The sequence below is a fragment of the Oryctolagus cuniculus genome, chromosome 3, assembly GCF_964237555.1.
Source record: "Oryctolagus cuniculus chromosome 3, mOryCun1.1, whole genome shotgun sequence".
NCBI lineage: Eukaryota > Metazoa > Chordata > Mammalia > Lagomorpha > Leporidae > Oryctolagus > Oryctolagus cuniculus.
In genome coordinates this window covers 29,237,122-29,251,491 of record NC_091434.1, presented here as the reverse complement: position 1 = coordinate 29,251,491, position 14,370 = coordinate 29,237,122, and the positions used below count along the sequence as shown (strand labels likewise).

Here is a 14,370-nt window from a genome sequence, read left to right as displayed (position 1 = left end):
AGACTATTTTTTTTTATTTTTTATTTTTTTTATTTTTTTATTTTTAAACTTTTATTTAATACATATAAATTTCCAAAGTACGATTTATGGATTACAATGGCTTCCCCCCCATACCGTCCCTCCCACCCACAACCCTCCCCTTTCCCACTCCCTCTCCCCTTCCATTCACATCAAGATTCATTTTCGATTATCTTAATATACAGAAGATCAGCTTAGTATACATTAAGTATGGATTTCAACAGTTTGCTCCCACACAGAAACATAAAGTGAAAAATAATAGATGATTTTTTTTAATGATGATGAAATCAGAGCAGACCTATTGTCATGTTTAATCCCAGTGAGAGTCAAGTTGGGAATTGATAATTTCTTTTTTCTTTTTTTTTTTTTTTTTACAGAGGATCAGTTTAGTATGCATTAAGTAAGGATTTCAACAGTTTGCACCCCCATAGAAACACAAAGTGAAATATATTGTTTGAGTACTCGTTATAGCATTAAATCTCAATGTACAGCACATTAAGGATAGAGATCCTACATGAGGAGTAAGTGCACAGTGACTCCTGTTGTTGACTTTACCAATTGACACTCCTGTCTATGGCATCAGTAATCTCCCTATGCTCCAGTCATGAGTTTCCAAGGCTATGGAAGCCCTCTGAGTTCTCCGACTCTTATCTTGTTTAGACAAGGTCATAGTCAAAGTGGAGGTTCTCTCCTCCCTTCAGAGAAAGGTACCTCCTTCTTTGAAGACCTGTTCTTTCCACTGGGATCTCACTCGCAGAGATCTTTTGCCAGAGTGTCTTGGCTTTCCATGCCTGAAATACTCTCATGAGCTTTTCAGCCAGCTCCGAATGCCTTTAGGGCTGATTCTGAGGCCAGAGTGCTATTTAGGACATCTGCCATTCTATGAGTCTGCTGAGTATCTCACTTCCCATGTTGGATCACTCTCCCCTTTATTTACTCCATCAGTTAGCGTTAGCAAGTACTAGACTTGTCTATGTGCTCCCTTTGACTCCCAGTCCCTCCACCATGACCAACTGTGAACTGAAACTGATCACCTGGAACAGTGAGATGGCATTGGTACATGCCACCTCGATGGGATTGAATTGGAATCCCCTGGTATGCTTCAAACTCCACCACTTGGGGCAAGTCAGCCTGAGCATGTCCCAAATTATACATCTCTTCCCTCTCCCATTCCCACCACCATGTTCAACAGGGATCACATTTCAGTTAATTTTCAACACTTAAGAATAACTGTGCATCAATTACAGATCTAAACCAGTCATATTAAGTAGAACAGATAAAAAAACTACTAAGAGGGATAATGTATTAAGTTGTTCATTAACAGTCAGGGCTATGCTGATCAAACCACCGTTTCCCATAGTGTCCACCTCACTCCAACAGGTTTCCCTGTTGGTGTTCAGTATAGACTATTTTTCATAAAGTTTTATGTTATATTATTTGAAATTAAAGTTAGCTTTTGATTATTCCATCTTCAAGGACACAATGCTCCTCTGTATAGAAGAAAATAGAAGAATTCAGGTCATTGCTTCTGAGATTCAAATCCCTACTTCTCCTAATCAAGACTTTTATCTCTTTTTGTATTCAGAAGTTTGGCATAGTGGAGGGAGCAAGAGCTTTGGAATTAGATGCACTTGGGGGTTGTTGTTGGCATTTCCACTTACTAGAAAAGAATCTCATGCAAGACACTACATCTGAGGATCTGTGGAAGCAGAGATGATAATATCCAATACTTACAGGGTTCTTACAAGGATTAGGATTAGTACATGAAAACAGTTTAGTAATGTCTTTTAAAATAAGTCCATAGTATACTCTCACTCAGTATAATCTAGTATTACTATTGTTATAAAAGTAATACGCAAAAGTATATAGAGGCAGAGTTGAGTAAAAGAAACATCCATGAATCAATCAATCGATCTCATCAATCTACCTTCCTATTTCTCATCTATATTTGTGTCTATCTTACTATATCTCTATATCATCTGTTTCTGTTGTGGCCTTGATGAGAGTTCTAAATCTACATCTAAATATCTAAGCTGGTTATACTGCAGAGAAAAAGTATTATTTAGGATGCATTAGCTCATACTGGCCTTCATTTGTCCATGATGCAACTGACAGCCTAAACTCAGATTAGTGATTTCAGAAGTACATATCACACTGATAATAGGGAATACAGCTTGAATTTACCCACTGATTCAGAAAGAAAGAAAAATGGAATTTTATTGGTACATCATATTCACATATGAAAGAATTATTACTAGTTAGGCTTCTTAATTTCCAAGATATTAGTGTACAACTTTAAAGTAATGACAGATAAGGAACAATATGACCTTTTCATGAAAATATCTTACTAGCTGTTATAAAATACCAAGGTATCTTCCTCCTCCATCATAGTTTTAAACCTTGTTTTTCCTATCTTGCTTTTCAGGGCATAATAGAATTAAGCGCAAATGCCTTAAAAAGCTGCATTGGTGGTGTTTCTGCCAAGTAAACAGCTATAATATTGTTTGTACATCCCAGGGTTTATTCTTTCTCATAATGTCATAGTACCATGTGCAGGTCAAAGAATTTGAGAATTTGAGACAGTTTTGAGATGTTTTCATCTGAGGCTCATTATCTGAGAAATTTTTGTTGTCAGTGAATATTTAGCACGTTATATTTAGTTCAACTCAAGCAAGTAAACATTTCTTGAGTTTTTACTAGACAGAGGGAGAATAAAACAGTGAACAAGCTGGAGATAATTGTAATACATTATCTGTAATTAGTGAGTTCAACATGTATAAACAATATCCTATATGATATGAATTAATGTGTGGTATAAGTTTAAATATAGTGTTAACATACAGGTATTGGGAGAATACAGCAGAGTACTGCCACATAAAACCAGGATGGTTATTCTGTTGAAACATGGTGAAACCTTCACATAGCAAAAATGTATTTTAATAATATAAAACATTGAAAAGCACAAATTCCAAGCACACACTTAGTTATGCAGCCCTTTATTGCTACATAGGTATGCTTTCTTTGGCTTTATTGAATGGACCTCATATACTATCATGTAATAGGAAGCTTCAGAGTAATAAAATGTATAAGGTGTTAATTATAGAGCTGGTTAGTTTATGGCAAAATTATAAATATGGAATACTTCAATTTTCATTAAATATCCCCAAAATATTTTCTTTATTTTATGTCATCATAAAATATCTGATTTCTGTCAGTCTTCTCCATGCCTTGGCTAAATAATCAATAAACATAATGTCTAACACTTCAAGGTAGCACCGTGACTTGTAAATTGTGTATCTGAATTGGACTAACATTTGGTTTATTCCTGCTCTTGTGAATCTTTCCTTATTTCTAATTAAATTTGGAAGAGTTTGAAAAGGTTATCTGTTTGGCTTTAGTGATCTTTGAATATGTATCTTGTCACACAATTGACGTGAAGATTCCTAAACTGACATTAATGGGAATTTGAGTCTATTTGGGGAAATCACAGATTACTGAAGGCAGCATTATAACTGTTATTGTTTTAAATTGAAGGCAAAAAATGCATGGCAATCTATTATTCTGTGGAAATGTTCAAAGACAATGTTTATCCAATGAAAATAACTGGGTAGAATGCAGGGTCAATTTAAGTTTCTGTCTGACTTGTAAGTTGTTCAAAATAAATCACCACATGGGCTCTTCCAATTTATTAGTGTACAATCAGCTGCAAAGATTGAAGGGAAGAAGACACATTGAATTTGTTGTGGGGAATTTAGTCTCTGCCTACATTCAAAATTCTAATATATCAGTATTTGTTGTGATTCTCAAGGTCCTATTAATAATGCTTAGCAATAAAGAAAGCCAATCTGTCTTGGATCTTGACTGAAGGTCCTTTAAAATAAGTTCTTTTTTGTGACTATATATATATATATATATAAAGTTTTTTCCTTATTTTCCTTCTTTTTAAAAGAATATTTGCATGAGAAAGACATTAAGTATGAATCTATATGCTCCAATCAAATATTCGTTTTTTTTAGTATGACTGTGGTCCAGAGTAGATAGAGCCAATTTCCTCTTAAGTTTCAGCAAATACAGCTGAAACAAGTACAACTGGTAAATGCCTAACCTAATGTTAATGTCTCATTCTGCTAAAACCACAAAGAAAGGGAGAGAGGAACACCAGCAACCTAAATACCCAACATCTAAAACTTGAGTTTTATTCTGGTTTCTATTGTATTTCAGGTCATGGCTATTGGTCGCACATTTGAGGAGAGCTTCCAGAAGGCTTTACGAATGTGCCATCCTTCTGTAGATGGTTTCACGTCCCGTCTCCCAATGAACAAAGAATGGCCATCAAACCTGGATCTCCGGACAGAGCTGGCTGAGCCAACCAGCACCCGCATCTATGCCATTGCCAAGGTAACCTGACAAGGGACCCAGAGCCACAGACCCCCCCCCCCCACACTCCCCAAATATAGGTATAGGTAGCCTGGATTTTATAGTAAAACTGAATTACAAAGTGTTATTTGGGGGAAAATTTTAATCCTCTTCAACAAAGACTTCTATAGAAGATTCGAGACATCCATGTATATCATTAGGTATTTATAATTAATGAAAATTATTCTTTTTTATTTAGCTTTGAGCCTGGACTTAAGAGCACTTTGCAATTCTAAAAGATTATCGTTTAGATAAAATGCCTCTTCCTTGTAGTATGTGTAGTATTAATTCTCCTGAGTAGATTAGACAATATTGACTTGTCCTTTCCTATAACCTTCATTACTTGTTCTTTAAAAATGTGTAAAGTTGTATTTTAGAGAAGAGGATTCATAAAATGCTACTACTGCATATGTGCCACCTCTGATCCTAGAATTATCTTCGTTTATTTGCTTCCCTTTCTGTGTTTAAACAACAACAGATTCTGCTGAAAGTCCATGAACAAAAAGCATCACACTTCTCACTCCCACCCACCGGTCACTTTTCATGCAAATTAAATGCCATATTAATCTCCTTTCATATTTACTGTGCTTAGGGTTTTGAAGTTTGAGCTCATTTGATTTTATAAAAGGTGACTTGGGCTGCTGGATTCTGTCCGGTCAGAAATCCCTGACTGGCTTTTTGATATTTAAGGAAGCTCAGGCATTAATCCTTCAACAGTATCAATTCACATTTTGGTCCTGCAAAGCCCTGCTGACCATTTTATGTGTACATGTGGGTTGCATGGATGAAATATGAGTTTTACCATTAAATGCTGTTGATGGTTTAGAATTCATCATAACTGTGTGCATATACTGAACATTCTGAAGAGAGGAGAAGGGGATGAAAGAGTATTTCCTTCATTGCACCTAATCAATACTCTTCATTTTTATGTTTTCTAAGCACAGAATATGTAAATCCCATTGAAATTCTGAGAGGTACTTTTATCTTTTGATACACATGTTTCAATGTTCAGTTTCAAGGCAATTAGAATGTTCCCATGGGAGTTATTGCAGGTACTAGCATTGAGAGGCTGTTCTCCTAAGCCGTCTCATCTTTGTTTATTGCTCTTATGTTGGTCTTCTGTTTGAAAGCAATTCGTGGCATTCATATTTGTGTGTGTGTACGTGTGTGGAGTCATTATATGTGTGTGTGTGTGTGTGTGTGTATTATTTTCAGGCAAAGTGCAACAAATGGATCTTTTCCTTAAGTCTAGCAATCATGTTCTTGCTATTTTGAGGCAGATGAAAAAGGGAAGCATTTCCAAGTTCCCAGCTAGGCTTTTAAACTCAAGCAAGTCTCTCATTCCTTTCTAACAGCCTTTTAAAGGATGAGAATTCAGGGAAAATGTGTGGAGCTTCTTTCTTGCACAGAATGCCCTGTGTACAAGCAAGAAGTCTAGCGTCTGAGATATAAATTATTGTTGGCCAGAGTCCATGAGAAGAAACTGATTTCTGTTTGTTAGAGGTCATCATTACTGCTCATTTCCACAGCAACGGGAACTTGGTGATTTTGACAAACAGTGTAAGGACCCTGTAGGGCTGAAGCAAAAGAGAGTGAAGGGAGTGTGTAAATCTTCGCCAGCTCTCATGATTCTTAGAAAGGGCAACTTGCTCTGAGGTCTGATTCCCGCAGCAGTCTTATTTCAGGATGACTGGATCATCACCTCTTTTGATGCATGGCTTTATTTTTGATTTAAGGACAATAAAGAACCTCAAACTGGTGTGGGGTTGTTATGGACTTCATGACAGCAGTGTACCACAGCAAAGCTGCAGCACTTGAGATGCAGTTTCAAGACTGGCAGGATTCTTGCCTTCTGTTAGAATTTTCTGGGTGTGCCTGTTCTTGGTCTTTCTTACAGTGAACGGACTACAAGATTCCAGACTGATCTTCACTATGTGTGACTGTGTGAAAATCTCATTTAATCAGTCAAAAATATCAACATAAGATTGTATCCACCTCACTGTGTTGATAGCTGATTGCTAATTGTGCCTTTAATTTCACAGAAAGTAAGACAGAATACTAAGTCCTTGAAAATCAGACTGTGCTGACAGGAAGAATTAGACAAAAGAAACATAAATGGATTTAGGAAATGAACATGGCTTTGAGTATTCCCATTAGATATCTAGTCAAAAAAATTGAATCATGCTATATCTCAACTCTTATATCGTGGTCTGGTCTCTCTGATCCTACAAATAAGTAAAAGCATTAAGAACACTGAGCTCCCTGGGTTGAAAGTAACAGTAGAGTTATGAATTATCTATATTTCTTAATGGGACTTAAAATATAAAGTATTATTCTAAAATATGTTATCCTGTAATATTCTCTGATTATTTTTTACTGGATATATATATATATATACACACACACATATAGTCTTCTTACATATGGGCCAAAATTCTGCCTCAATGATATAAATAGTGCCAACACTGGAAAATAGGAGCTGTAGCCAGGAGACACATAGCAGTTTTTGAAATGCTTATCTTTGAAAGGTATTTATTAATATTTTAATCATCTTTTATTGCCTGCATTACCATAAAACATACAGACATGTAACACATTCATATATACAGATATGTATGAAACAATAATAGACATTTTTTTTATTTGTAAGTTTAGGTTTTGAGAGTTTATCTCTTTCAGTTTATTTTCTATTCAGCTTAATGATCCACAGTTAAATTTTTATTTTTGAGAAACTTCTAAAGTAAGCTTTGAGTTCAGAAGAGCTACGTGTCAGAAAATAAGGTACTACAACATTGTTTTGGAATATATCAGAATTTTATAAAATACCTGTCTTGGCACAAAATCTATAGTGATTTTCTGTTTGAAGTCTTCTGTGAGAAACCATTCTAGAGAAGTAGTGTCAAGTCAAATTTAACCCAAAAATTCTCACTGTCTATTATATGTTTGTGTGAAATGTAAAATGAGGTGATAAGAATATGCTATTTGTTAAAGGATAGCTGTCAAAAATACAAACTAAGTGGTCATTATATTGATTCTAGGTTTCCTCACCAATTTATCTTAACTGTAGTTTCAAGAGATTCTCTTTAGTTCCAAAGAGATATACTAAATTCAGGATATAGTTTATTGGTAACACGGTCAAATAAAGAGAAGGGAGACAGAGACGGTTAAAGCACCAGTCCCCCCACCATTCCCAGATCACTCAAGACAGGTACTTCTTCTGTAAGCCATTCTTGGCTGTAGCTGGCAGCACCTTTAGGTTTCTTGGCAAGAACATCAGCGATGCCAGTTTCATGTTTAATATTTCGGTCAATAACCGCAGGCTCTCTAACATGGGTGTTACTGGTTTTCCACCAAAGATGTTTATAAATGTTTGCTAATCGAAGCCTCTCTTCTCCTTTTGACAGGCCTTAGAAGACAACATGTCCCTTGATGAAATTGTGAAGCTCACATCCATTGATAAGTGGTTTTTGTATAAAATGCGAGACATTTTAAACATGGAAAAGACATTGAAAGGGCTCAGCAGGTAAGGTAACCTTGCTCTGATTCACTGTAAGGATCTGTTGGGCGATTTTTTGAGTGGTCTTCTTGCTCTGAAGCCTTGGGCTAAGATTTGGCCTCTGAAGTGAATGGGGCCAATTGCAAAACAGGAGCCGTAACCAGAAGATGCATGGTGGTTTTGAATTGTGTATTTTTTTTTTTTTTTGACAGGCAGAGTGGACAGTGAGAGAGAGAGAGAGACAGAGAGAAAGGTCTTCCTTTGCCGTTGGTTCACCCTCCAATGGCCGCTGCGGCCAGCGTGCTGCGGCCGGCGGACCACACTGATCGGATGGCAGGAGCCAGGTACTTCTCCTGGTCTCCCATGGGGTGCAGGGCCCAAGCACTTGGGCCATCCTCCACTGCACTCCCGGGCCACAGCAAAGAGCTGGCCTGGAAGAGGGGCAACCGGGACAGAATCCGGCACCCCGACTGGGACTAGAACCCGGTGTGCCGGCGCCGCAAGGCGGAGGATTAGCCCAGTGAGCCGCGGTGCCGGCGAGTTGTGTATCTTTTAAAAGATGTCTATTATTACTGCCACCCTTCCCATAAAACATCGTGATGATGTCATTAGGTCTCTTGAATTTATGAAAATTGGTGTGCATTAATGGATTCATATGTTATTTAATCATAAAATATTACCTAGATTTAAATTTTATTAGTCAACAATTAAATGAAGAATGTTTCTGTTGTCTATGAAATTGAAATTCTGAAGCCTATTTTTCCCTTTTAACATAAACCTACACATTGCCATATAGTGATAAGAAAATGCATTCCTCTTTCATTCTACTGATATTTTTAACATTGAGACTTTTCATTCAGCATACAAATAAGCCACATTCAAGTTTCTGTTAATAGACTCTTTACCTCTCACTAATTTACATTTTTATCTCCTTCATGGCCAATTATATTTAAATTTCATTTCATGTTGAGAATATTCTGATAATGTCAGTGTGTTAAAATCTACTTTTTAATTTTTCACTGGAAGGCCATTTAGTGGGGTCCCTCAGGTTTATGAAATCATGGATGGGTTTTAAACATGTTATCTTTGAAGATGTGATTGGGTTGCTATATTTGGCTAAACTAGATATGCATAAACTGGGTAATAAAGCCACCTACTTTTCTTTTTGAGAAAAATAGGTTCTTTTTCCTCTATTTAATAATTGCACATGTCGAGTACCTAGTTTTGAACACTGGGATTCCTTCCTGACAAGTATGAAATTAACTACAGTTGCTAATAAATCATCCTTTCTAAAGATCACATAAAATGAACACTAGATAGCAAATAAGTTAGGAACTGAACCTATACATTTGTCTTAGAATTTTGCTGACTTAAGCTTTTCTTTCTTGGTTTATGATGCCAGCAGAACTCCCATGTTGAATTATAGCAGGTTCCACTGTTTTCAATTTCAGGCAACTGATTTCAAATGCCAATGAAACCACTCCAATTAAACCACATGAGGGTGCTAGAAACTTACACTACACCAAATATAGCAGTGGAAGAGAACTGGGGTAGAAAATACCAGATGTTACCGTGATTTAAATTTTCACTAGAGCTACTTTCTGGTATTGGGATAAATTTTAATGTTTTAATTGAGTAATTCTGTTGTAGCCAGAAGGCAGGTTGAGATTGTAAGTAAGTAGAAATAAGTCTATATTGATAGTGAAAAAGGTCTTTGGAGAATTAGAACCAATCACTTTAATAGACTATATATAGTGTTTTTCTGACTTCCACATTCTGTTGTATGTATTTGTTGATAATTTGACATTTTCAGGCACACAGCTAAATAAAGATATTTTCTGTTCATAATGATCCACATTAAAAACACTTTAAATAAACTAAATAATTAATAAGATTCTAAAAGTTTGCCCCTCCTGTGTATAGGTTTCTTGTGATTCAGGTGTGCTAAAGTGTCCATTATAGAGTGAAAGGTAAAGCAAACCTGGAGTGGGACTTGAGAGATGATCCATGGCACTAGTAAACTTAAACCTGAACACATTATCTGAGACATTTCATCCCTTTTTGGAGTGTCACGGGGGCACACAGAGCAATTTGGTTGTTCCCATTATTTAGAAGTGTTAGATAAAGACATAGAAGGGATGGTCACCACAGCTATCTGTCTCAATCTTTCTGTGGCACACAGGGGTCTGATGCTCAAGGGGCAGCAAAGGTGTTGGGATGTAAGTGTGAAAGACCTGAGTTTCCTTTTCCTGTTTTGATTAACCTCACCATTAGGCTGGACCATGAAACCTGCTTTTTGTCAGCCTGTAAATATACAGAGAGGCTTAGTCATTATTGTTGCACCAGTCCAACAGTAATAGGAGCTCTCTATGAATACTTTGCACTATATAGCTGACTTAGGTATTGCTTGTTTGGAGAAGGGTTGAGAAGATCACTTCTTTGTTTTTTGTACTTATATGTGGTTCACTCTGTTTCAAGATCTCAGTTACTTATTTACTGGAAATTCTGGCTTTAGAAGGAGGCCCAGGAGGTAGGTATTTGGTGTTTATTAAGAAGATCACAGCATTATCCTGGTTGAGCATAACTCTAGATCCAATGAGCCCCAGTCCTTCTGCACTTTTCATAAATGTCCTTCAGGAAATAGGCAAAGGGAAACTGACTTGGGAGGAGAAGAAACTTAATGAGAGGATGAAGTACAGAATGCTAGAGGTGGGTTCTGTTTCAGGATATTCCTTCCTTGTGCATTGGAATGGGCACAGGCTGTGCAAGCAGATAGATTGCCATGTAGTGCTATCCACTGTGGACCTTCTTCACTTGTCTAGCCTCAGATGTTTCCTGCTGATGTGCACTTCATAGTTTTGTGGTGAACTTAAATGATATAACCATAAGTGACATCTGGCATATGATGAGTGTCCAGGAAGGTTTTTTCCTCTTTTCCCCTGCAATCAAAGTGTTACTTATCATAATAAAAAAGTATTTCATGATTTTTATATATATGCATGCAAAGATTCATATTCAAAACCACAGTTTGCATTTGCTTCTGTATTTTATAATATATCATTTTAAAATTTTTCTTATTATTTTTCATCACATTTTTGGACATCAAATCTATTTGTAAGGAAAACAATGATATTATCAATAGCACTCCATTATGCTAATGAAGAGACATTCATAGTCTATAGTTGTTAACAATGTTAAAGTTCTTTGAAAACCCAGTAAAAACAATCAGTAACACATAATGGGAGTATCACTGAAACTGATGACCATTCTGTGGCTTGTATTTATATATAACATCAGAAACAAAGTCCAAAATTGATTGACAAATGCAATACCTATTTACTATACATATGTGGATATTCACAGACTGGAATAAGGGAAAACAATGATTATAATATGCCAGGAATTATGGGAATAACTGATGAGTTTTCTAAGCCTGTGTGAAAGTGAAAATTATAGTGAAAAATCTTTTTCCTTGAAAGGTAAATAGAAACAAGTATCCTGAAATCCATCCTGTTGCAGGAGAGAGTCACAGTGAATGGGACAGGTGTTAGAATAATTGACTCTGTCCAAACTCTGGGTGCTTGACCAATTTGAATTCAGTTTGCAGTCTCAAACACACAAACTTAGTGATGAAAACTCTCACAAAGATTCCAGAGAAATACCTGTTCTTACCAACTTGGGTGATAAACATTATTCACCCAACTTCAGCAAAAATTTTCTTTTCCACTTCAGTTTAACGACTTCTCCCCTTTCCTCTTAAATTGTTTATTGCTGCTCTAGGGCATGCTAGGGAAGCTAACCATTCTAGGCAGTTCCCCGAATTTATAAAGGTGGTAAAGTGGCATTAATTGACTCAGGGTGGTAACATATTTACAGTAGACTTCTTTAGGGTTTGTGAATTTTATCTTTTTTCAATGTAACATGGGTTGTACTTTGTAGGGTTCCAATTTCTGTTACACAAATGTGTTGAAATTTAGATGTTTAATGATCAACAATGATCTATTAACTTCGTATTATGAGATTACCCTGCAAGGAGTTTAAGAAAGGTGAAACATGTCTGAATTTTTAGTGGACCTCAAATATGTGTGCAAACTCTATCCATTGGTCTTTGCTGCTGAGCTGTGCAGACTTTGTATAGTTTTCTCATCTTACTTATTCTACTGACTAATATACTTCTCCTGGATGACACTTTATAAAATACTCAGGAAAGGAAGAATCAGCTTATGCTTATCTTTTAGACATTTGCAAAATCTCATCTATAGCGTTTTCTCTTGTTATTATGTAGATTCAGTTTTGGTCATGAAAAGGATTCCAGCCTGGGGAGTAAACATACCAAATATCTTCATCAATTATATTCTTTTCTTTTTTTTTTTTTTTTTTTGACAGGCAGAGTGGACAGTGAGAGAGAGAGACAGAGAGAAAGGTCTTCCTTTGCCGTTGGTTCACCCTCCAATGGCCGCCGCGGTCGGCGCACTACGGCCGGCACACCGCGCTGATCCGATGGCAGGAGCCAGGTGCTTCTCCTGGTCTCCCATGGGGTGCAGGGCCCAAGCACTTGGGCCATCCTCCACTGCACTCCCTGGCCACAGCAGAGAGCTGGTCTGGAAGAGGGGCAACCAGGACAGAATCCGGTGCCCCGAGCAGGACTACAACCCGGTGTGCCAGCGCCGCAAGGCGGAGGATTAGCCTAGTGAGCCGCTGCGCCGGCCCAACTATATTCTCTTGAGGTAGCCAATTGCCTAGAGTTAAAAATAGGGAAAAGAATGCACTTGGAATTCTGTTAATGCAGAAATTTAAATTTTGATTCAATTCGGTAATTCTGAAAGTCTTTTCAGTGTAGGACAATAATCACTAAAATGTACGACTACATGTTGGTGCTCTTCTAAGAACATTATTTATTTAATCCTTACCACAAATGAAGGATGCAGTAACTGCCCTCATTGTATATCAGTAGTGAGCTGGAGGTGGAGAGATTCAGCAGCTTCCTCCATATTACATGCTAATAAATGGCAGAACTGAGGAGAACCCGAGGAGATCTCCACAGCCTAGAATATTTGCCATTTAATTGCTTATATTCAATATGTAATATATAAGCATTTGGTTATATAAAAGGGCCCTTCAAAGAATTTATGGAAAGCGGAATTAGAAAATAAATTTATTTTAGGGGCAAAAATTATGCAATACATGCATAGTTTTTTAAATCTATATAATATAAATTCCCAAACTTTTAGGACTTCTCAAATGCATGATCCAAAGGCTACTTTAAAATGTTCATGGAAAAATGAATTAAAACATTTTAATGATTTTTTTCATAATGCATGGAAAATGTTTATTAAGGAAAAGTATGCATGAATTTTAAAATTGTTTTTGCAACCAAAGATACACTCATACTATTAATTCTATTTTTCCATAAACTTTTGAAGTACATTTTTATACACATACAGAAATTTATATATGTTTGGAGGAGGGAATTTGAATTAGTTAACATCTGGAGAAAACAAAAACTACATATAGTAGACATTTTCAGTATAAACGTGGTAGTCCTGTCACTGTGGAGCCAGATTGTATGATAAAAGGCTACAAATTTAAAACTAATTAATAGGTACATAGATCCTGTATTTAGGCCCTGATCGCTGTAATTTGGATAGGAGGTCAAATATAATAGAGTTTGTTTGTGAGTAGAAGCATTTTGGGGCTTCTCATATGGGATATTTTATTTAAAATTCAAATTGGATTAATAATTTTATATTGAAAGATAACCCTGATATTTAAAAAAATAGAAAAAAAACATGGACAGACATAAAAAGTGGTGAGAGCACTAATTGCCAGTGGGAAATATCTGCTTCCTTGTCTGTGAGTTATTTCAATTTTTAAGTTTTAAAATTTTGGTTATTGAGCTTTTTGGCTATTTCCAACTGACATACCTAGCTCAAGGATTTTATTATACTTGCCGAAGTTTTATTATTTTGCTCTTTATTAATAATAATTAAATTGAATTAAATTTTAAATTTGTGCTTCAAATGATTAGCTTAAAGAAAACAGCCAGCTCCTGGTCATGTTATGTCATGTTAAATTACAAATTGAAAGGTTTTCCATAATTTATGATAATTTTTTTGCATTCCTTTCAATTTGGGAAATTTTCCTGAAATGGACCATTGTACTCTCTGGATTTTATGTACAAGACATATTTGTGTAAGCAAAGTGTAGATGATGGTTTAAAAAGAATTTGTTTTATCCATTTTAGATGTTCAAAAGTAGGAGATATAATTATTGAGGCATAGTTTATAGTTAATCCTTGGAAGCTAATATTTGGTTTCATTTCTCTATTAATAATTGACATAAGCTTAATTTACTGCGTATTTCTATACAAATTATCCAGAAATCATTTTTGTCCAAGATCCTATTTCCTTTTTTAGCTATCAAATTCCAATAATAATGTT

The 14,370-nt window shown here is 36.0% G+C and overlaps 1 protein-coding gene across 1 annotated transcript in view; it reads left to right on the top strand.

The window, feature by feature from the left end:
• CPS1 (carbamoyl-phosphate synthase 1) overlaps positions 1 to 14,370 on the top strand; it is a 136,436-nt gene that overhangs the window by 58,081 nt on the left and 63,985 nt on the right. The window contains exons 20-21 of the mRNA XM_002712455.5: positions 4,240 to 4,416; positions 7,839 to 7,957. Coding sequence (XP_002712501.1) covers positions 4,240 to 4,416; positions 7,839 to 7,957 — 296 coding nt within the window. The remainder of the gene's footprint in view (positions 1 to 4,239; positions 4,417 to 7,838; positions 7,958 to 14,370) is intronic.